Here is a 20,413-nt window from a genome sequence, read left to right on the forward strand (position 1 = left end):
TCCAGCTCGATGAAGCTTAGAACAGGAGGGAGCCAGTGAAGGTGACCCGGGGTGGTTCCCAGAGGACTGGCGCTTGCGTGGGAGTATTACATCCTCCTTGGCTGGAGTGCTCTGCTCTCTACTCTCGAGAAAAGCAGGCCCTTGAGACAGAAAAGGCTCCCACGTGTGAGGGCTGCTGTTTGGACAAATGGCACCCCTTGAAGGGCAGAACCAACGTAGTCTGCTTTGGTTGGGTCCTGCTGTTTTGTGCCAATCTTTCTGCACTGAAAGGCAGTTGCCTTTGATAGAGAAGGAAGGGGTGGCCATCGCTCTGGCTGTACAATTCCTCAATGTTGGCAAAGATCTTTTGGAGAAATCTCGTGCCATCCGCCAGGCCAAGGATGAACGGACCTTCCACATCTTCTACTATCTCTTGTCTGGGGCTGGAGAGCACCTGAAGAGTGAGTAGTGGGCCCGGCAACCCAATATGTGGGTGTCGCTACCAGGCCACCCACTCCCGGTGGGAATTGAAAACTTTAGCCCCAGGTTGGGGAGAAGCGGGAAAGCCTGCAGGAAAGGGCTTGGCCTTCTCTTTCTGACCCCACCAGAGAAGAGCCAGGCTGGTCTCAGGCACAGCTGCAAACCCAGGGCCTGGGACTCTCAGGACTGCCCATGCGTGGTCGTGCCCCACGCTGAGGAAGTCAGCATGCCCGCTTGCTCCATAGTTCCCAGGGGGCTTACGGGGACTTTCTGCACCCCCTGACCTTTGAGGTTTGCTCTTGACCTAAGCCTCTGTGTCAACACCTCTCTGACACCTGCCTTTGCCCTCCCCCCACAGCCGATCTCCTGTTGGAGCCGTACAACAAATACCGCTTCCTGTCCAATGGGCACGTCACCATCCCTGGGCAGCAGGATAAGGACCTGTTCCAGGAGACCATGGAGGCCATGAGAATCATGGGGATCCCGGAAGAGGAGCAGATAGGTACCCTGGCCTGCCTGTGGGTGGGGAGGGGAGGCGGGAGGCTGGTTGCCATGTCCTCGGGGGCATTGGGCATCTGGGGAGGTGGGGGGCGGCGCTTCCCGTTAGGTCTGACTCTTGGGGAGCCCTGTGGGGGCTGAAGGAAGACCTTGTGTGTGGGAGATGGCACCTCCAGTGTGAGTTCCAGGCTTATTCGTACCTGTGTGACACAAGCATTTACAGAGAGGGCAGCAGAGGACAGTGCTTACCTGCCCGGGGTCCTGGGTCCTTGCACTGCTGTCCTTACCATTTGCTCAAAGAGAAGTACTCCCTCAGGAGAGTGGAGGGGACCAGGGCTGTGCTCTTACCACTGGGGAAGCCCAGAATAGCAGGGGGGAGCCTGCCTGTCCTTCCTTCCCCAGAGAGAGGGTGATGAAGTGGGCCTTGAGGCAATATTTTTCAGAGATGGGGGATGGGAGAGAGCACCCCCTTCTCTAGCTGTTCCTACTCTGGGGACAGAGTGTTGAGGGAGAGTGGGAGGGCCAGCATCACTCAGACAATACGTCGTGCATGGGCAGGGCTGTGTTTGAATAAAACTTTATTTATGAAAACAGGCAGAGGGTTCCTAGCTAGAGGCGTGTCCGTGGGCTAGATCCAGGAGCATTGGGGGTATCTGAACTGAGGGCTGCTGGGGGTGCTGGAGAGCCAGCTTCACTGTACAGGCCAGGAGGGCCCACTGTGTGCTCTTGGACCCAGGCCTGGTGCCCGCCTTGGCTTGTCTTGCCTCAAGGCCCCAGGGCAGTGACCAGCTCTACTCGGGCACTTGTTCCAACCCCTGTCTGGTTCTGAGCTTCCTTTGATTGCGTCCGAAGGCTTGCTGCGGGTCATCTCGGGGGTCCTCCAGCTCGGCAACATCGCCTTCAAGAAGGAGCGCAACACCGACCAGGCGTCCATGCCCGACAACACAGGTAATGGCTGCCCGGCAGCAGGTGGCACTCAGGAGCAGGCTTGCAGGTCTGCCCTTCTTGGGTGTGTGGGGTTCTGTCCCCCAACCCTGGGAGGGCTGCTACCTCTTGGTCCTGCTTTTGGGTTAAATCCACTGGCACACTTGGAGGATGGGTCTGGGCTGTGCAGAGGGAGGGACCGATGCTGCCCTCCAACCCCACCCCCCAAGGAGTCATTCCTCGTGCCCTGTTGAGGAAGGGCCCGGATCCAGTCATCCTGGCAGCTCCGTTACCACTGCAGCCTCTTCCTCCACGCCCAGCTCAAGCAGAGGGACTGGCTCTCTTGGGTTTAATTAAGACTTTTTATCCTTTCTCTCCTTACTCTGAAAAATATTAGCCGCCCAGAAAGTGTCCCACCTCTTGGGTATCAACGTGACTGATTTCACCAGAGGAATCCTCACCCCGCGCATCAAGGTGGGGCGGGATTATGTCCAGAAGGCGCAGACTAAAGAACAGGTACGTTCTCCAGCCCCTCCTGGCGAGGGCGCTGCAGCGGGCAGCTGGAGACCCGCTCAGCCACCTCTGTGCTGGCACGTGCATGTGCTTCTCTCAGTCCCGCAGTAGCTCGGGGAGTGGGTGGGCTTACCCACCACCGCACCCCTCCCCGTGGAGGCTGGCCTCTCAAGCCTACTGATGAACTCAAGTCCCCTCCCCTGGGAAGGACCAGCTTCTGTGGGCCTCCTGGGGCTGCCTTGGGCCTCTGCCTCCAGAGGATGTTTAGCTGATCGGTGGGTGAGGACGCAGGCATGTCCTGTTCTGAAGCAGCAGGAACTTGGTGTTTCTGCTGCAGTGGTGGCGGCGGTATCTGCCATCCCTGAGGCCCATGCCAAGCAGCTATTTCTCTACCACCTGCTGTCTCGCTGCTTGAGGTGAGACGTACTGGAGTCCCCCTCAGCTGTGCCATCTCCCCAGGAACTAGGTCCCTCCCAGCCAGGACTCTGCCCCCTGTTGGTGGTTTCTAGTTTCTTTCCTGGCAAGGGGTGCTTTTTAGGTGCTCCTCCCATCTCTAAAAATTATTATTTTGGGGCATTTATTTCCTACAAAACTTTGTTTTTTAATTCCTTATTTAAAAAAAAATTCAAGATTTGTTTTACTTATTTATGCGTACAAGAGCTGGGGTATAGGCCAGAGATGCAGGAGGCGGGAGGGGAAAGAGGATTCACCAGAGACAGAGTGGGGAGCAGAACAGGCAGGTCTAATGAAATACACTGCTGAGGGGAGCAGCGGGCGGGACAGGAGAGGTCTGCTGTGCCATGTGGGTCAGCTCCCTGGCTGGGGATTGAACTGGTGCTGCAGTGGCTGTGGATAGCTTCATAGCGCTGAGATTTAACTGCTTGTGCCACCAGGGAGGCCCTTCTTTCTTTCTCTTAAATTTAGGTGTTACCCTAGCTTTTTACTTTGGTACATTTCAAATATTTGCAAAACAAAGTGGGGCATAGTGTCATGCCCTCAGGTGCCCATCACACAGGTGTTTCAAGAATTACTGCCAAGTCATAACCAGGCTTACCCGACCTCACCCTGGCTGCATTATCTGAAGCAAATCTCAGACAGCTTATTGTTTCTTCTGCAAGTTCTTTAATATGTCCCTACTTTAAAAAATGCCTTTGCACATATTTTGCTGAATTCACTATGTCCTCATTGGATAGCTAGGTGGCTTCATTTTCCATCGTCATAAATAGCAGTGCAGTGAACATATTTGTACATGAATTTCCCCATCTTTGGGGCTGTTTCTTTGGGGAGGGCCCCACAAGTGAAGTCACTAGGGCAAAGGATATGAGGGGTTGAAGTCTCCTTGCTTCTGACACCTGTCCCCATGGCACATCCAGGCTGACTTTGCCATTGAGGCTTTGGCAAAGGCCACCTACGAACGCATGTTCCGTTGGCTGGTGCTGCGCATCAACAAGGCCCTGGACAAGACCAAGAGGCAGGGCGCCTCCTTCATCGGCATCCTGGACATCGCCGGCTTCGAGATCTTTGATGTGAGCCTCCCCCTTTTGCGTGCCTCACTGCCCCTTAGCCTCTTGGCTGCCCTCGCCTTGGCCTAGTACCCCTCGCCCCTACCCCACTGTCCCACAGTGGTCCGAGTTGGCCACGTCCTTCCCTTGTGTGGAGGAGACATCGGGTTGGGTGTGCTTTAAACTTAACCAGCCCATGCCCAACCAGAGATGCTGGAGAAAAGGGAGCAGGTGCTGGCTGTGAAATATTCTTCAGCGAATATTTATTGGGCGCTGGGACAAGGCATCATCCCTGCCCACAGAGACTTCTCTGGGGAACTGCTGGTTGAGGTAGATCAGCAGTTCTTAACCTGGGCCTCGGTAGATTTTCAAGGAACCGTGACCTTGGGTGTGGGAAAATGACCTGTTTTTCATTAATCTCTCGTGAAAATGGTGTGCTTTTTTCGATTGTGACTGAGCACACTTCACAGACACAGTTGCACTAGCAGGGCTAGTGATTCGTCACCAGTAGAACCAGATGTTTCAGAGCACGTGGCTGTTGTTGCAAGATGTGAGAGGGTCATTTACTCTCCTCTTTGCCTCAAAATTTTGGAAATTGTTAAGCCCACGGCTCGTTCTTGCTCACGAAGCACAATGCACCGTGCCACAGTATTTTGGTGATTCTATTTCAACACAGCTTCTTTCCTTGGTAATTTAGTCACTTTATGTGTTTTAAAACATTCTTCTGAGAGAGACTTTATCAGACTGCTAGAGGGGTCCGTGGGCACCAGAAAGTGAGCAGCTGCAGCTACTGGGTGTGGGGAGGCGAGGTCCCCCATGTCCGTACCTGGCAGGGCCAGCACTGGTGCCTGAGGAGGTCCTTCCTGGGCCCCATCTGATGCCCTGCCCCCACCTTGAGGCCGGGGGCCCTGTCTGATGCTGCTCCCCCTCTGCAGATGAACTCCTTCGAGCAGTTGTGCATCAACTACACCAACGAGAAGCTGCAGCAGCTCTTCAACCACACCATGTTCATCCTGGAGCAGGAGGAGTACCAGCGTGAGGGCATCGAGTGGAACTTCATTGACTTCGGGCTGGACCTGCAGCCCTGCATCGACCTCATCGAGAAGCCAGTAAGAGCCAGGCTTGCTGACCTCAGACCTGGCTTCTCGAATGTCCCCTCTGGGGACCTGCTCGGCATCTCCAGCTCCCTGTTGGTTGCGGGGGTGTCTAGTTCCTCTCCCCGTCAGTGCCGCCTGCAGGGATAAGCCCCGGAACCTGCATCTGGTACCTGGGAGCCTCGCCCAGTTGCTGACCAGGTGGGGATGTGGCTGATGCCTGGGCATCCTGTGTCCAGTCCCAAAAGACCAGCCAGCATCTACCTGAGGGGTGGCCCAGTAAGCGCTTGTCTTAAAAAGAAACAGACATGCTTTGCAGAGTCCGATCCTAGGAGTTTCTATCCAAGGAGGTAACAGCTGGGGGATGGCCACAGCTAGAAAGCGCCCCCTCCACCATCAGGTCATATTTGACCTCTTGCCAGCCGCCGCTTGGGTGGCCTGTTTGTGCTTTAGGCTTGGCGGGGGGAGGGGGCGTGCTCTTTAATAGAGCCTGAGCTGTTTCTGTTCTGGGTTATTTCTTAGTCAGAGCTCAACTAGGTATAAACACAGGTCTTCCCGACATCCTGAGTGGCTCGAGAGTCTGTGCACCAGAATTGGCTGATGTGTTAGTCAGGCAGAGACCTAGGAAGAAGTTTGTGCATTTCAACAGGCTTTTTACCGTGCTTGCCACGACGCGCAGTCCTCTGACATGAAATATGACGAGTCAATTTTTCCCAAATCAGCTAGAGAGCCCGCGCGGCTGCAGGTCTCACGGGCCAGTCTGCCCGCAGTGCCCGAACCTGCTTTCTTGTCTTCTAAACGCACTGTCTGGGAGGCGGCTGGGGCTCTGGGCCTTCTTTTCCTGCAGAGGCCTCCCGAGTGTCACAGCCCACACGGCGTTGTGCAGACACGGGGGGTGGGACGCCGTCCCAGAGTGACTCCAGAGGCAGGGACGGGGGCACCTGGTGCCGGCAGCCTGTCCTGAGGATCTGGACAGTTCATCCAGCCTGGCCGGTGACCCCCACTGTTGGGGAACCCCCGAGGCAGGTTGTTGGGTTGGGGCTGGCGGTACAGCCTAGAGCCCTGAGATTTCTTTTTAAACCAGGACTCTGAAATGGTGTGCTTTCGGTAAGGGGGCTTCTTTCCCCTGCTGGGGACAGCATTGCCCACCTTCTGGTGAGGTCCTGGGGGTTCTGAAAACAGCTTTGTCTTTTTTCAGGGGGTGGGGGGTCCCACGTGGTCACACTCACCTGTGCATGCTCTGCTTCCTCCAGGCAGGCCCCCCTGGCATCTTGGCCCTGCTAGATGAGGAGTGCTGGTTCCCCAAAGCCACCGACAAGAGCTTCGTGGAAAAGGTGGTGCAGGAGCAGGGTACTCACCCCAAGTTCCAAAAGCCCAAGCAGCTGAAGGACAAAGCTGATTTCTGCATCATGCACTATGCTGGCAAGGTGAGGAGTGCACACCTGGGCAGGTGCCTGCTGGGCCTTCCTGGGAAAGGTGGACACCATTCACGCTGAGACCACGGGCTGGGCAGCCCTGTCCTGAATTCTCAACCAGTGAAGTTTTTCAGAAGCTTCCAGCAATCCCATAAGGATTGTTACGAGTTGTTGTAATGTTCTTGAGGTATTGTCGTTAGATGCCAAAGATACAGATACAGGCTCTGGAGTTTGAATTAGAGCTCTGCCATTCATCAGCTGTGTGACTTTGGACCAGTTACTTAACCTCTCTGAATCTTGACGTCCTCATCTGGAAAGTGGGGGTGTCCCACAGTAGAGGACCACGTGTCTTGAATCAGTTTGGGCAGAGCTCCACATAGGCGTGTGCTCCCGGGCAGGCTTCTGGCCCTCATATCCTGCAAGGGCAAAGAAAAAGCGAAAATCACTTTCCACATCACTAAAAAGGATATAATATTTTGGGTATGTTTGAGGACTTTTCTTTATGTTCATATTGCCTAAAAAATAAAAAGTTAAAACAGTATTGTAAGTGTAGCTGCAACGAGACATCTATCCCTGAGGCTGGGTGTTCATGTAGTCTGTAGCCTTGTGCTCTTACGCTGAACAGCGCAGATCATGTTTCAAGAAAGATAAAATAATCTGGTACCCCGTGGCCCTGGCCACCCATCATTTCCTTCTTAGGGATGGGCGTGGGGCCAGAGGCTCTCCTGTGCGGGGCGGCACGGCCCCAGTGAGGCCGTGAGCGCTGTGCTCCGGGCAGTCTGCCACTTGGCCTCTGACTCTTGCAGGTGGATTACAAGGCCGACGAGTGGCTGATGAAGAACATGGACCCTCTGAACGACAACATTGCCACTCTCCTGCACCAGTCCTCTGACAAGTTCGTCTCGGAGCTCTGGAAGGATGGTACGCCCTTTGTCCTCTGCCCCTGGCTCCCTGGGACTGTTCCAAGCCTTCTCCCACCTTTAATGTGGCTGAGCTACAAAACAAGGGGTGTGTCTACGCCCCACGCAGGCCTGGGTAGTCTCTGAGTGGCCTCTGGCCACTGTAGCTCCTAGGAGCCTGGCCGCCTCTGGCCAGGAGGGTGCAGCCCACTCTGGGCAGTGCTGCACGGCTTTGCCAGCGTGGACAGCGGAGGCTTCCACTCGGGCTTGTGAGCCCGCCCCAGTTTGGCCAGGCAGGTGCCCGCCCGCGCCTCGCTGCATCTCTGCCTTTTCCTTAGTGACTCTGGACCTGCTCTTCCTCACTGTTTCTATCAGTTTCCCTTCCCTCTGCCTGGGTTTTGCTCTAACCTCTCTGTTGCAGAGATGCAGAGCACACAGAGAGCCTATTTCTATCAGCGCTTTCCCATTCTCCACCTAGAACCAGGTGACTGGCCCCGCGTGGCATCTGTGTGTGGTGCATCCAGGCCTGGCACAAGCGCTTCTGCCGCCTTCCTTACCCCCTGGCTCCTCCTGCCTGTCTGGCCTGAGCTGTGGGCAGCCTCCTCCCCATCCTGCCCATCACAGGTCTCCAGTAGCTAATCAGGCGTTTGGATATTTGGGGATGTCCTGTTAGAGGTGTTAAAAGGAGAGAGAAATTGTCTAAAATTGTTCCCTTTGTTGCTGCAGCTTGTGAAGGTGGCATTGTACTGTTGGGTTGGCTGCAAGTGATGCATGAACTGTGGCTGTGTGCACGCTGCCTGTCTGTGCCCCTGATGTGTGTGGGTATTTGTGCGAGTGTTCAGCTGGGCCCACAAGGGAGGACCTAAGCTCACCCAGCGCCAGTGAACCATGGGGCATGCTCTGCCTTTGGGAACCCGGGGGGCCTTCTTGAGCACCCGTTGCTCGGAGCCATTTGGTAGCTGGCAGAACAGGCCTGGTGATGGTGCACGAGGACAGAAAGGCCTCTCATGTTATCGGCTGGGTCTTTGGCTCCATCCTCATCCTGGCTTCTGTCTCGAGTAGCTGTCCATTTTTGTTGCCTTCAAAGAAACAATAGTGGTTTGGTCACAGAGCAGTAAGAAAGAGCCTTTGTCGCAGGATTCCTAACTTTTGCCTCCAGCGGCAGAAAACTTCAAATTTAATGTTGCCTCTTGCTTAGAACTTGCCTCCAACCACTGGCCACTTGGGTTTGGTGGTGGTGGTTTCTGCCGGGAAGAAGCAGTTCATTTTAGCACTCCAGGCAGCAGCCACCGTGGTGACATGGACTTCTGTGGGGTTGGTTTAGATCATCAAGACCCGTGACACAGGAGACATGGTGGGACTCTCGAGCTCTGGGTACTAGTGTCCAGAGCACTCCTGAGACCACCATGTGCTTCTTGGGTCCCCTGATTTAGAGAGCTCTGCAGGGGTGTTCCAGATAGAGAGGGAAGTACCAAGAGTCCTGCGGACAGCGGCAGAGCAGCTTTCAGGCTCCTGCTGCCTGGCCCTCAGCCCCTTGCTCTGAAGTCAAGGTCATTGTGAATTCAGGATGCAGATTTATTTTGTCCCAACTGGGACCACAGGACCATGCATTTTTTTTTTTTAAGATATATTTATGCATACAAGAGCTGGGGTACAGGCCAGAAGTGCGGGGGTGAGAGGACTCACCAGAGACAGAGTGAGGAACAGAACAGGCAGGCAGACTGAAATACACTGCTGAGGGGAGCAGCGGGTGAGTCAGGAGAGGTCTGCTGCGCCATGTGGGTTGCTCCCTGGCTAGCCGGGGATCGTACTCGTGCTACAGAGGCTGCGGATTGCTTCATAGTGTGGTGCTTAACCCCTTGTGCCACCAGGGAGGCTGCCAGGACTGTGCATTCTGTAAATCAGATTTTAACCTCAGCTGGACCAGTGGCGCTCTCGCTGTTCCAGAGTACAGATTAGCTTTATTGTGTGTCTTTGGGCATAGGCGCTGCCAGGGGGGCTGAAGATAGGTGATGTGAGCATGGAGTTAGCCAGTGCACCAGTGCATTCGTGGCTTTGCTGTCTTTCGAAATCCTTCCCTGCTTGCTGCTCACATGGTTTCCCGGGCTCAGCATTGGAGATGGCTGCAGCCCTCGGTAGTCTCCGGGCTGGGAGGGTGCGGCTGTTTCATGGCCTCTGCTCTTTTCTGTCCCCGTGTCTGTCTCCTTGTCCTGCTTGGTGCTTACGTGCCTCCGTGTGGTCTCCGCAGTGGACCGCATCATCGGCCTGGACCAGGTGGCCGGCATGTCGGAGACAGCGTTGCCCGGGGCCTTTAAGACGCGCAAGGGCATGTTCCGCACGGTGGGGCAGCTCTACAAGGAGCAGCTGGGCAAGCTGATGGCCACTCTCAGGAACACCAACCCTAACTTCGTCCGCTGCATCATCCCCAACCACGAGAAGAAGGTGAGGCGGCGTGGCTCTGGTCCCATGCCCACGAGGATCCTCTGCAGGCCCTCCCCTCCCACCCCACCCCTGGAACTGGGCTCCCTCTGGGACCACCTTCCCATAGCTGCTGCCCACCCGGACAGGGAACTCACTGTCAGAACCTGTGGCTGATGCGGCTACTCCCGTAGGCTTTGCTCTCCTAAGTCCAGGACCCACCCTCTTCCGCCTCGTTCCCAGTAACAGAACAAGGCCACAGCTTATATTTTCTCCATCAGGCCGGGAAACTGGATCCCCATCTGGTCCTGGACCAGCTGCGCTGCAATGGCGTTCTGGAGGGCATTCGCATCTGCCGCCAGGGCTTCCCCAACCGTGTGGTCTTCCAGGAGTTCCGGCAGAGGTGAGCCAGGCCTGGAGTCCACTGGCCCCGGGTGGGGTGGGCTGCTCCCTAGCAGGCAGCTTTTTGGGGAGCTGGCCCACCCCTCACACTTTCCTTCTCTGCACCGCCTGTTCTTTTTTATGAGAAGAGGTTTTTTTTTTTTTTTTTTTTTTAATAGATTTATTTATTTATTTATACAAGCACTGGGTACAGTCAGAAGCGCGGGAGGGTGAGAGGATTCACCAGAGCCAGAGCGGGGAGCAGAGCAGGCAGAAGGACCGAAGTACACTGCTGAGGGGAGCAGCGGGCGGCAGGAGAGTTCTGCGCGCCACGTGGGACCCTCCTCTGGTGGCCGGGGAGCAGCCGGGGATCGAACCGGCGCTGCAGAGGCTGCGGGCAGCTTCGCAACCCAGCGCTCAACCGCTGCACCACCAGGGAGGCCCAAGAGGTTTTTGTTTTTTATCACTGAGCCAGCCATCATGTTGGCTCACTCGCAGTGACTGGGGGTGCTGGTGCTGCTTGCCACAGTTGGCAGGCGATGAAAATATGAAAATGGTCAGCCCAAGACACAGGCACTTTCCACAAGTGGCCGACCACTGCAGCACTTGCCCTGCCTGCAGAGATGGACGCTAGTGACACTGCCCTCCTGGCCTAGTCACCATGGTCCATGCCGGTTGCTGTGTGAGGCAGCACATGCACCTGGCGGCCTCCTGTTTGTTAGCAGTTCCCCGCAGCATCTCAGGGAGGAGATGAGCGTGGACTTTGGAATCACAGGCATGGACACCAGGCAGTTAGCAGTCAGGAGTCGAAACAGACCCCACCACGCCTTTTTGGGTCATTGAGCCTAAGAAATGAGCAGGGTGGGATTTGCTCAATGTCTTCGCTTTCCTGGGGGAGCTTGGTGAGCAGATTTCTACCTCAGCCTCACCCTGGGATGAGCCTCGCCGCCCCTGCTCCATGTGTTCTCCCAGCCATGTGGCTGAGGCAAGCGGTGCACTGACCTGGCTTCTCTTCTTCCACAGGTACGAGATCCTGACACCGAACTCCATTCCCAAAGGCTTCATGGACGGGAAGCAGGCCTGTGTGCTCATGGTGAGTCATGTTTTATGTCCTCGCCGTCCTGTGGCTGCGTGGCCTGAGCTGCACTCACACAGCCAGTACCTGCCTGATGCAAGGGGCGCCCTTTGGGTTATGTGTGCCCATGCTCTCCTGTCCTTCCAGTGCCCCAGCTCCCATCCTGCTGAGCAGCCGCCTGCTCAGCCCAATGGTCAGGGATGGTTTTGGGGGCCAGGGTAGGGTGCAGGAGACCAGAGCGGTGGGCATTTAAATGCTCATGGCATGAACAAGGCCTGCAATAACTCAGGGCAACACTGGCTAGGTGGGAGGGGGGCCTGATTGGCTGCCCTAGCGCGAGCGCAGTGTGCCGAGGGGGGAGAGGTGCCAAGGAGGGAGGCCTTCCTCTAAGGCCATGGTTCTTATCTCCATGCAAGTTTGACTTGCTGCCCTGCCCTGTGCTGGAACCTACCCACCCCTCTGCCTGGTGTCCTCTAAACTGTTTTTTCTGCCACTGGGTGAGAGGCTGCCCAGCAGAGGAGCAGAACCTGCCACCCCGGGACTGACCGTGGTCTCGGCCTTACCTGGGGTTGGGCTCCGTGGCCCGTGGTGACTGGCCTGGTCTCCTTCTCTCTAGATCAAAGCCCTGGAGCTCGACAATAACCTGTACCGCATTGGCCAGAGTAAGGTCTTCTTCCGGGCGGGTGTGCTGGCCCACCTGGAGGAGGAGCGGGACCTCAAGATCACAGACGTCATCATCGGGTTCCAGGCCTGCTGCAGGGGCTACCTGGCCAGAAAGTGAGTCCCCAGAGACATGACCTCTGTGACCTGGCCCCAAACCCCGCCCCTAGCTCTCCTGCTGCTGAAGGAACTTAGGAAACTTCTGCCTGGTTCTGAGTGCCAGTCAGGCAATGGCCCTGGGAGGCCACATGGCTCCCCAGCCCTCCCCGGCTTCCTGGATTCCTGAGGTTTAACTGACTGGTGGGGGGTGGGGGTGGGGGGGTGGTGTGTGTGTGTGTGTGTGTGTGTGTGTGTGTGTGTGTGTGTGTACGTACATGTGCGTGCTTGATTTTGCCTGTCCTGAAAGTGGCTACTTACCAGAATTCCTCGCTGTCCTGTGTGGGGATGACGTCCAGAGCCTTGCTGTGCACATTGCCCCCATGCTCCCGAGGGAGGAGCCGCTCCTGTGGGAGACAGGCTCACTGCATCAGGGCCATGGTGGCCGGGAGCATGCGTGCCTGGGGCCTGTAGTCATCACCAGCCTTCGCACCCCAGGCCCTTGCTGTTAGGGAAGGCGGGTGGTGGCGACACGGCCTCAGCGTCCTCTGTGATGGCAGAGCTCCTCCCCATGGCCCCAGCAGGGGTCAGATCCCCCAGGAAGTTCTCTAGAGCAAGGTCCTGGCTGTCAGGTTAGAGGTTTGCTGCCACCCCTGGGTGCTGACCTGCTGTCCCACCCCCACAGGGCCTTTGCCAAGCGGCAGCAGCAGCTGACAGCCATGAAGGTCCTGCAGAGGAACTGTGCTGCCTACCTCAAGCTGCGCAACTGGCAGTGGTGGCGGCTCTTCACAAAGGTGGGTCCCGGGGGCTCCTCGGCTGCCCTGCGTGCGCCCAGGCAGCCCTGTTGGGGGGGTCTAGACTGTGAGCCAAGGCATCCATCTGGGGCACTGCCAGGGCCTGTGGTCTGGCTGGTGAGTGTGGCTCACAGGGCAACCAACCCCCAGAGTCCGAGACCTGCCCTGCTCAGCACTGCCCTCCCGGGCAGCACAGGAAGCCGCAGGTGGGAATCCTGCCCATGGCTGCATGGGCCCCTTAGCCTTTTAAAAATCCTGTTATTAAGGTGGTTTGTTATTTGTGGCCATTACAAAAAATTTAATGAAAAGCACAAAGAAGGAAAAAATACCCATAATCCCTTCAGTCCTGAGCCAACATGAATATTGAGCAGCTTTTCCATATTTATTCCCCCGTCACCACTTTTCACTCCTTTGCAGTCTCCGCCATGTAAACCGTACGCACCTTTGATCGCTGAGCAGCGACTTGTGTAAACAGTCTTGTATTTGGCATTTTCCGTTTAAAATTCCTCGATAAGCATCATTATTTAAAAAACCAGCATTCCATTCCCGGGGGCCGGCTCATCTCATTCCTGACTTTTCACTGTTGCTAAAGATGCGTTTCACCAGCTTGTGAAATGCTCGTGCAAACACGGGGGAGTTCTCCTGTAACGTAATGATGGGTCAGAGGCCCACGGCACACAGCACCAGTTGGATTCCTGGAAAATTGTGCCCCTTGCACCTCCCCAGCTACCCTTGCCCATCCAGAGGTGAGGGAAGAAGGCCTTGCAGCTGTTGGCTGGAACAGGCACGTCAGCTGAGCATGATGCCTCCATCTCCTCGCCTAGGTCAAGCCACTGCTGCAGGTGAGCCGGCAGGAGGAGGAGATGATGGCCAAGGAGGAGGAGCTGGTGAAGGTCCGGGAGAAGCAGCTGGCCGCCGAGAACAGGCTCACGGAGATGGAGACGCTCCAGTCCCAGGTGTGTAGTGCGCTGCGCCCCGTGTGCCACGTGCTGGCCAGCGCCGGTGAGGCCGTTGGGAGCAAGTTGCTGTTTCACTGCCATAATGGGTGCTTGATCTGGCTTTGTGATGTGGGGAGGCCACGCGATGGGATGGAAAGCTCATGAGTGCTGATTCAAGGCCAGTCCTTACCTCTTGGACCCTGCTTCCCAGAGGTCGTGGCGCACAGCCCACGCAGCAGGGTGATGGATGGCTGACGTGTTGCCAAAGGGCCTGGGAGCCTCCGCGCTCTCGAGACGGCTCGGGCCTCTCCCTCCGAAGCTGAGCTCCGCGGCGTCTGTCCTGAGTGGCTTGAGAAGGTTGCATTTTTCACGTGTCTTTTTGCAGCTCATGGCGGAGAAGATGCAGCTGCAGGAGCAGCTCCAGGCGGAAACAGAACTATGTGCTGAGGCCGAGGAGCTCCGAGCCCGCCTGACCGCCAAGAAGCAGGAGCTGGAGGAGATTTGCCATGACCTTGAGGCCAGGGTGGAGGAGGAGGAGGAGCGCTGCCAGCACCTGCAGGCGGAAAAGAAGAAGATGCAGCAGAACATCCAGGTAACCTGCTGCCCGGAGGAAGCGACGTGCCGGGTGGAGGGGACGGGGCAGCAGGGGCTTGGGCTGGAGAGAAACAGGCATTGGGGTGTCCCGGCCGGCCACTCCTTGCCCTTTTGTCATTGGGGGGACCTTTGAGAGTTTTCTCTCCTGGGTCGCTCCCCTCACGCGTGCCTGGGATCTCCACAAGCACAGCCCCATCGAGCTGCGAAGCTGTTTTAAATACGGGATCCCACAAGTGGGGACTGGGCCACGTCTCAGCCCTGCTGCTCGACTGGCTGGGCCTGGGCCCGGGCCCCTCACGGCATCTCTGGCTTCACGGCAGGAACTGGAGGAGCAGCTGGAGGAGGAGGAGAGTGCCCGCCAGAAACTGCAGCTGGAGAAGGTGACCACCGAGGCCAAGCTGAAGAAGCTGGAGGAAGACCAGATCATCATGGAGGACCAGAACTGCAAGCTGGCCAAGGTGCGGCCTGGTGGGGCTCTGGGGAGCTCGGGTGGGCCGGCTCCCCTGCTGTAGCTCCGTGACTCCTGCCCCTGCCCATAGTGGGTTCTTTCTGTCCTGTGGCCTCTGGGTGCCAGGGTCATCTCTGAAGGAAGTTTCTACTAACTGAGGGGCCCAGTGCTCCTTGGTGAAGCTCTTCTAAGCCCCTGGAACCCAAGACTCCATGGTGTTGAGCCATCTCTCTGGCTGCCCATCAGTTGCTGGTGGGCGTGACACATTGGGGCCAGTGGAAGTGCCGGCTGCCCCTCCTTCAGCTGTCTCCAAGGGGGCGGCTGTTCCTTTTGAGAGCCGAGTCGGGTCTGCCCAGCGAACAGATCAAAGCTGAGTCTTGTATTGGGAGAAGGACGGGCATAGCCTGAATATTGTTCTCACCCCCAGGGATGGGCTGGGGCCGAGACGGCAGGACCCCTGCCTGGGACGTGTGGTGTGAGTGGTGTGAGGAGTGAGACACTCAGCCAAATGAGGGCACTTACCATGGCAGCTGTGAGGTCACGCTTGCGGGATCTGGCTGAGATTAGGGCTCCAGTGTTGGCCATGCAAAAAGGACACTGAGGAGAACAGCTGGGGCTGAGGGCTTGAGGTGAGGGTGAAGTCACAGCCCACTTCGTCCACAAGGTGGACGAGCACGGGGCGTGGATATGGAGAAGGAGGCACTAACCTGCCTGCATCTGGAAGGAGCCCGAGCTCCCTCACCAGCGCTGGCTGAGACCTGGAGGCCTCTGTCCCTGATCCCAGAGAGGGGACAGATCCCAGAAGGGCTCAGACGCTCAGTTTGTGGACCCCGAGGAAGCTTATCCAGCTGTTGGAGACCTTCAGAACTACTCCTTGATCCAGGGAGTCCTAGTGACCTTAAATGCTCAAGGCCATGCTCCTTTGTGTAACCCTACATTTCTGGGCAAGTCATGCTCTGCAGGGAATGAGTGTTCTGTGCTCAGCTAACCCTTCCTCACCCCCTAGGAGAAGAAACTGCTGGAAGACAGAATAGCTGAATTCACCACCAACCTCACGGAAGAGGAGGAGAAGTCCAAGAGCCTCGCCAAGCTCAAGAACAAACACGAGGCCATGATCACTGACCTGGAGGGTAAGGGGGGGCGGGCTGTCAGGGACCCTCCACGCTTGGGGAACCTGGGCCTCGCCCCCAAGGGCAGGAGCGCCTGTGCAGGCCATTGGTTGTCTGGCAGCAGGGAGGAAAACCTGGCTTCCGTCGCCTGGACCTCCACATTGGTGAGGAGCACCGGGTAGGAGCACGGGTGTGTGGCTGTTTGGGACCCTCGTCCTGCCCGTCACATATAGGGTGTACCCACCCATGCTGACCGCTGGGGGGCTCTCCCCACCTCCTCACATTTATGTGGGATGAAGTGAGTCCCCCTGGGGGAGGAGGTCTGGAGGCAGAGAGATCCCTCCCACAGACTCCCCTCCCCTGGGAAAGGTCTGAGCGGCTCCATCACCCGGGAGGCCTGGGCGTGGCCCACCTGCTTGATTAGCAGACCCAACCAGTGCTAGCAAAGAAATGGAACCATCAGAACACATGTGTGCTGCGGTGGGAGGGTGAGCGGGTGGGTGACTTCGGAGGACAACCCGGCATTGCCTGCTGAGGTTGAAGGTTTGCCTCCCTGCGGCCTAGAACCGCAGCCGCAGCCCAAATGCACCAGGAGGCTGGGCAAGAACTTCCATAAGGCCTTGCCCGTGGGAGGACACCAGAAACAAGGCAGAACCCGCCAGACAAGCATGGGTGGGATACTCAATGGAAATCCAAATGGATCAACTGCAGTGACTGTGAACTTGCTGATTCCCAAGGTCATGGTGTTGAATGACAAAGGCAGGTCAGGGAATGAGTGGTTGCTTACTGAGTGGTTGCTGTGTGCCCTGCTGCACTCAGGCGCAGCTTCGTTGTATCCTAATGAAGTAGGTCCCTGTTGCTCAGGTGAGGTGCAGGAAGACGGTGGAGCTCACCTAAGCGGCTTCATAATGGGAACTGTGAAGTCCAGCACTGGACCTGACCCTGCCTGCCTATGTAGGGCTCATGTAACACATTCACTATGCAAGTCTGGAGTCACGCAAAACAGAGCATTGCTTTTTTAGGGAGGCGGACATGGTGTAGCCTTGAAAGGAAATGAGGAAGCTATTAACAGATTTTGGGAGAGTCTTTCCCACAGCAGGGAGGTCAGCAGATGGGGAGGGAGGGCAGGACTTGGCTGCTGAGGGCAGCATTCTTTTCCTCCACTCAGGAGACGGGTGTGAGGTCTGTGTACTGCGTTTCTTCCACCCTCACATGTTTTATGACTGATATTCAGTATTTCATGTAAGAATTAAAAGCAAACCAAGTCTGCAGCCCCTGCGTGCTCTCTTGACTCCTCATCCTTCCTTCTCAGAGCGCCTTCGAAGAGAGGAGAAGCAGCGTCAGGAGCTGGAGAAGACACGCCGGAAGCTGGAGGGAGACTCCACTGATCTCAGTGATCAAATTGCCGAGCTCCAGGCTCAGATTGCAGAGCTCAAGATGCAGCTGGCCAAGAAGGAGGAGGAGCTCCAGGCTGCCCTGGCCAGGTGAGGGCAGAGTGCCAGCCCTGACCAGCTGACCAATGTTTCCTGCCGGCTTTGCGGGTGGTTCTTGGTGCATCCAACTCTCCTCAACCACGACAGTCCTTTCCTTTCCTTTTTAATGTATTGGCTACACGCCGGCTTTTTAAAAGATAGACATTGCTTTTTACAGCAGTCTTAGTTTCACAATAAAACTGAGTAGAAGGGACAGAGAAATCCCTTAGACCAACATGTTTGGCCTCCCCTACTACCAGGAATCCCCCACCAAAGTGGTATGTTTGTTAAAAGTGATGAACCTTCATTAACACAGAATTAACACCCAAAGTCCATAGCGCTTTCACATTTTACTTAGTTGCAGTTGAAGACTATAGCACTTTTATTTTTTTAAAGATTTATTTATGCATGTAAGAACTGGGGTACAAGACAGAGGTGGGGGGGGTGAGAGGATTCACCAAAGACAGAGTGGGGAGCAGAACAGGCAGACTGACTGAAATACACTGCTGAGGGGAGCAGCGGGCGAGTCAGGAGAGGTCTGCTGCGCCATGTGGGTAGCTCCCTGGCTGGGAATCGAACTCATGCTGCAGTGGCTGCGGCAGCTTCATAGGTTGTGTCTTAACCCTTGTGCCACCAGAGAGGCCCACTGTAACACTTTATTTCCTATTTTTTTCATTTAACTTTTTTTCATTTAACTTTTAATTTAACATTAGTTACAGTTGAAGACTATAGCACTTTATTTCCTATTTTTTCATTTAATATTTGAACGTTGTACATTTTAAGCACCAAATCTTTGGGAAATAAAATGCTTCCTCTGTGAGGTTTTCCAATTCTCAAAGTGATATTGCTCTTAGATCTTTTGGTGCCTCATATATTGCTTTTGCTGAGAAGTGCTTTTAAGGGCTATGATTATGACTGCTGGGAGAGGCTTTGGCTGCACCTTCCTAAAACCTCTTCTGTAAACTCTCTTCTCTAAAGGTGAAAATGGCCTTATTTGGATGTTGGTTTCTTTGACAGAGTGGAGGAAGAAGCCACCCAGAAGAATATGGCCCTAAAGAAGATTCGAGAGCTGGAATCTCAGATTTCTGAACTCCAGGAAGACCTAGAGTCAGAGCGTGCTTCTAGGAATAAAGCTGAGAAGCAGAAACGGGACCTTGGGGAAGAGCTGGAGGCTCTCAAAACAGAGTTGGAGGACACTTTGGATTCCACGGCTGCCCAGCAGGAGCTCAGGTGTGCCATAGGGCTAACAGGCAGAGTTGCTGAGGGTAGGGGGTGAGGGACAAGGACAGGGAAGCTGTGGCCTGGAAGAGGCGGACTCCAGGTCTCTGCACATAGTGGCCTCATGTATGGGAGAGCGTGGAAACTGATAGTTCCTTGGTAGCTCTCTCTCTCTCTCTCTCTCTCACTCTCTCTCACTCTCTCTCTCAGACTTGTAGAACCTAATGAAGTTTGAAGTTTGGGTGAGACCAGGGTGGAGGCTGAAAGGACACAGAAGTTTCTTTAAAGTATGCCTGTGAGCCCAGGCTGTAGGGGATGGCCGAGGAGGGTAGCCTGTAGGCAGAAAAACCTCTGGGGGCACAGTGGTCTTGCAGGCCTCTCTGCCACCCCAGCACAGCATCATCCTGGGGTCCCCGGCCTCCATTCTGAGGACATTTCTCTACAGGTCCAAACGTGAACAGGAGGTGAACATCCTGAAGAAGACCCTTGAGGATGAGACCAAGACCCATGAGGCCCAGATCCAAGAGATGAGGCAGAAGCACTCGCAGGCTGTGGAAGAGCTGGCGGAGCAGCTGGAACAGACGAAGCGGGTGAGTATGCCCTCGGGCAGGCTCCAAGGGCTCTGTGACCACGGGTGGATGCCAGGCCACTTTCTGGGGACGACCGGCCTTCCTGGGTCACACAGGCCCAGCCCTAAGACAGTGTGGCCTGTGCAGAGAGGTGCCTCCAGGCCTCTGTCTCCCTGTCTGTAAAGGAGGCTGGTGGGAGATCAGTGTCATACAGTTCTGTGGGCTTCAGGGAACTGGAGCGACCTGACATGGTTTCAGAGGGCCTGAGGGCCCCTTTCCTGCAGTCTGGCTCCTCCAGGGCACCCCCATGGTGAGCGGGGTTCACTTGGGGAAGCCCGCCTGCCCTGGGCCATGCTGCTGCTCATTCAGGTCACGGGCCCTCACCAGACACATTTTGCGGCTCTGGTGCTTGGCGTGTGGCCACTCGGGCAGCCGAGGAGGCTCTCCCACAGGCGACCTGTAGGGTGATTTTTAGAAATGCTCCATGTCCACCTGCCTCCTGCCAGCATCCACAGTTCAGCGCAGGCCTCAGCTTTGCTTGTGCTCTAAGCCCTGCTCGCCCACGTGCCTTGGCGTCTGTGAGGCTCCGGTTCAGCCTGAACGTGCCGGTGACCCTGTGCCTGATTCGGTGCAGGCCAGCGTGGGGGGGTCACACATATCCTCTAAGTGCCACTTTTATATTTTGGGGAGCGCATTATGCTTTTACTTTAAACATGAAATTTCAAAGAGACTTTGTGCAAAATCTAACTATGAGCAATCAGTCTCCCTCGGCCTGTAACATCACCAAGATCGTGACGCCAGCGGCAGTCATGTGCCCTCTGCTTGGCAGGAAGGCCGGCCAGGGGTTGTGTGTGAGGTGAGGCCACATGCTGGCTGTCACCCCGGAGTGATGAGCTCAGGTGCTGCCCGTGCTCTGGAGCTGGCTCTTGCCAACACACCACCCTGGGCTGGCTCTTTCTGGCCTGGGTCCAGCAGCTCTTCCAGCAGTTGTGAGAAAGACCAGCCCATCAGCACGATGCCTCTTTGCCCATCTTGGCATCTTTCCCCTCAGGTGAAAGCCAACCTGGAGAAGGCAAAGCAGACCCTGGAGAGCGAGCGGGGAGAGCTGGCCAACGAGGTGAAGGCCCTGCTGCAGGGCAAGGGAGACTCAGAGCACAAGAGGAAGAAAGTGGAGGCCCAGCTGCAGGAGCTGCAGGTCAAGTTCACTGAGGGAGAGCGCGTGCGCACGGAGCTGGCCGACAAGGTCACCAAGCTGCAGGTGAGGCCTCTGCCTGGGCAGGACTCCTGTCTTCCCCTCACGCTGCTCAAACAGGCTCCTCAGCCAGGCCTTCGGGGCT

At 56.2% G+C, this 20,413-nt stretch overlaps 1 protein-coding gene across 2 annotated transcripts in view; it reads left to right on the forward strand.

Moving 5' to 3' along the window:
- The window catches only part of MYH9 (myosin heavy chain 9), a gene marked incomplete at both ends in the record, with an annotated part of 50,736 nt that overhangs the window by 22,348 nt on the left and 7,975 nt on the right, over window positions 1–20,413 (forward strand). Inside the window, 22 exons of one of the 2 annotated variants that reach the window (XM_084255180.1) lie at window positions 342–440; window positions 818–961; window positions 1,810–1,905; window positions 2,279–2,397; window positions 3,768–3,920; window positions 4,832–5,005; window positions 6,244–6,417; window positions 7,212–7,326; window positions 7,726–7,788; window positions 9,553–9,746; window positions 10,004–10,125; window positions 11,127–11,196; window positions 11,795–11,955; window positions 12,620–12,728; window positions 13,553–13,684; window positions 14,052–14,258; window positions 14,581–14,718; window positions 15,715–15,838; window positions 17,130–17,301; window positions 18,307–18,519; window positions 18,953–19,097; window positions 20,128–20,334. In XM_084255180.1, coding sequence (XP_084111306.1) covers window positions 342–440; window positions 818–961; window positions 1,810–1,905; window positions 2,279–2,397; window positions 3,768–3,920; window positions 4,832–5,005; window positions 6,244–6,417; window positions 7,212–7,326; window positions 7,726–7,788; window positions 9,553–9,746; window positions 10,004–10,125; window positions 11,127–11,196; window positions 11,795–11,955; window positions 12,620–12,728; window positions 13,553–13,684; window positions 14,052–14,258; window positions 14,581–14,718; window positions 15,715–15,838; window positions 17,130–17,301; window positions 18,307–18,519; window positions 18,953–19,097; window positions 20,128–20,334 — 3,131 coding nt within the window. The remainder of the gene's footprint in view (window positions 1–341; window positions 441–817; window positions 962–1,809; window positions 1,906–2,278; window positions 2,398–3,767; window positions 3,921–4,831; window positions 5,006–6,243; window positions 6,418–7,211; window positions 7,327–7,725; window positions 7,789–9,552; window positions 9,747–10,003; window positions 10,126–11,126; window positions 11,197–11,794; window positions 11,956–12,619; window positions 12,729–13,552; window positions 13,685–14,051; window positions 14,259–14,580; window positions 14,719–15,714; window positions 15,839–17,129; window positions 17,302–18,306; window positions 18,520–18,952; window positions 19,098–20,127; window positions 20,335–20,413) is intronic. The other variant, XM_084255181.1, reaches the window with a different exon arrangement.

The sequence above is a fragment of the Talpa europaea genome (genome assembly GCF_964194135.1).
Source record: "Talpa europaea genome assembly, chromosome: 15".
Taxonomy (NCBI): Eukaryota; Metazoa; Chordata; class Mammalia; order Eulipotyphla; family Talpidae; genus Talpa; species Talpa europaea.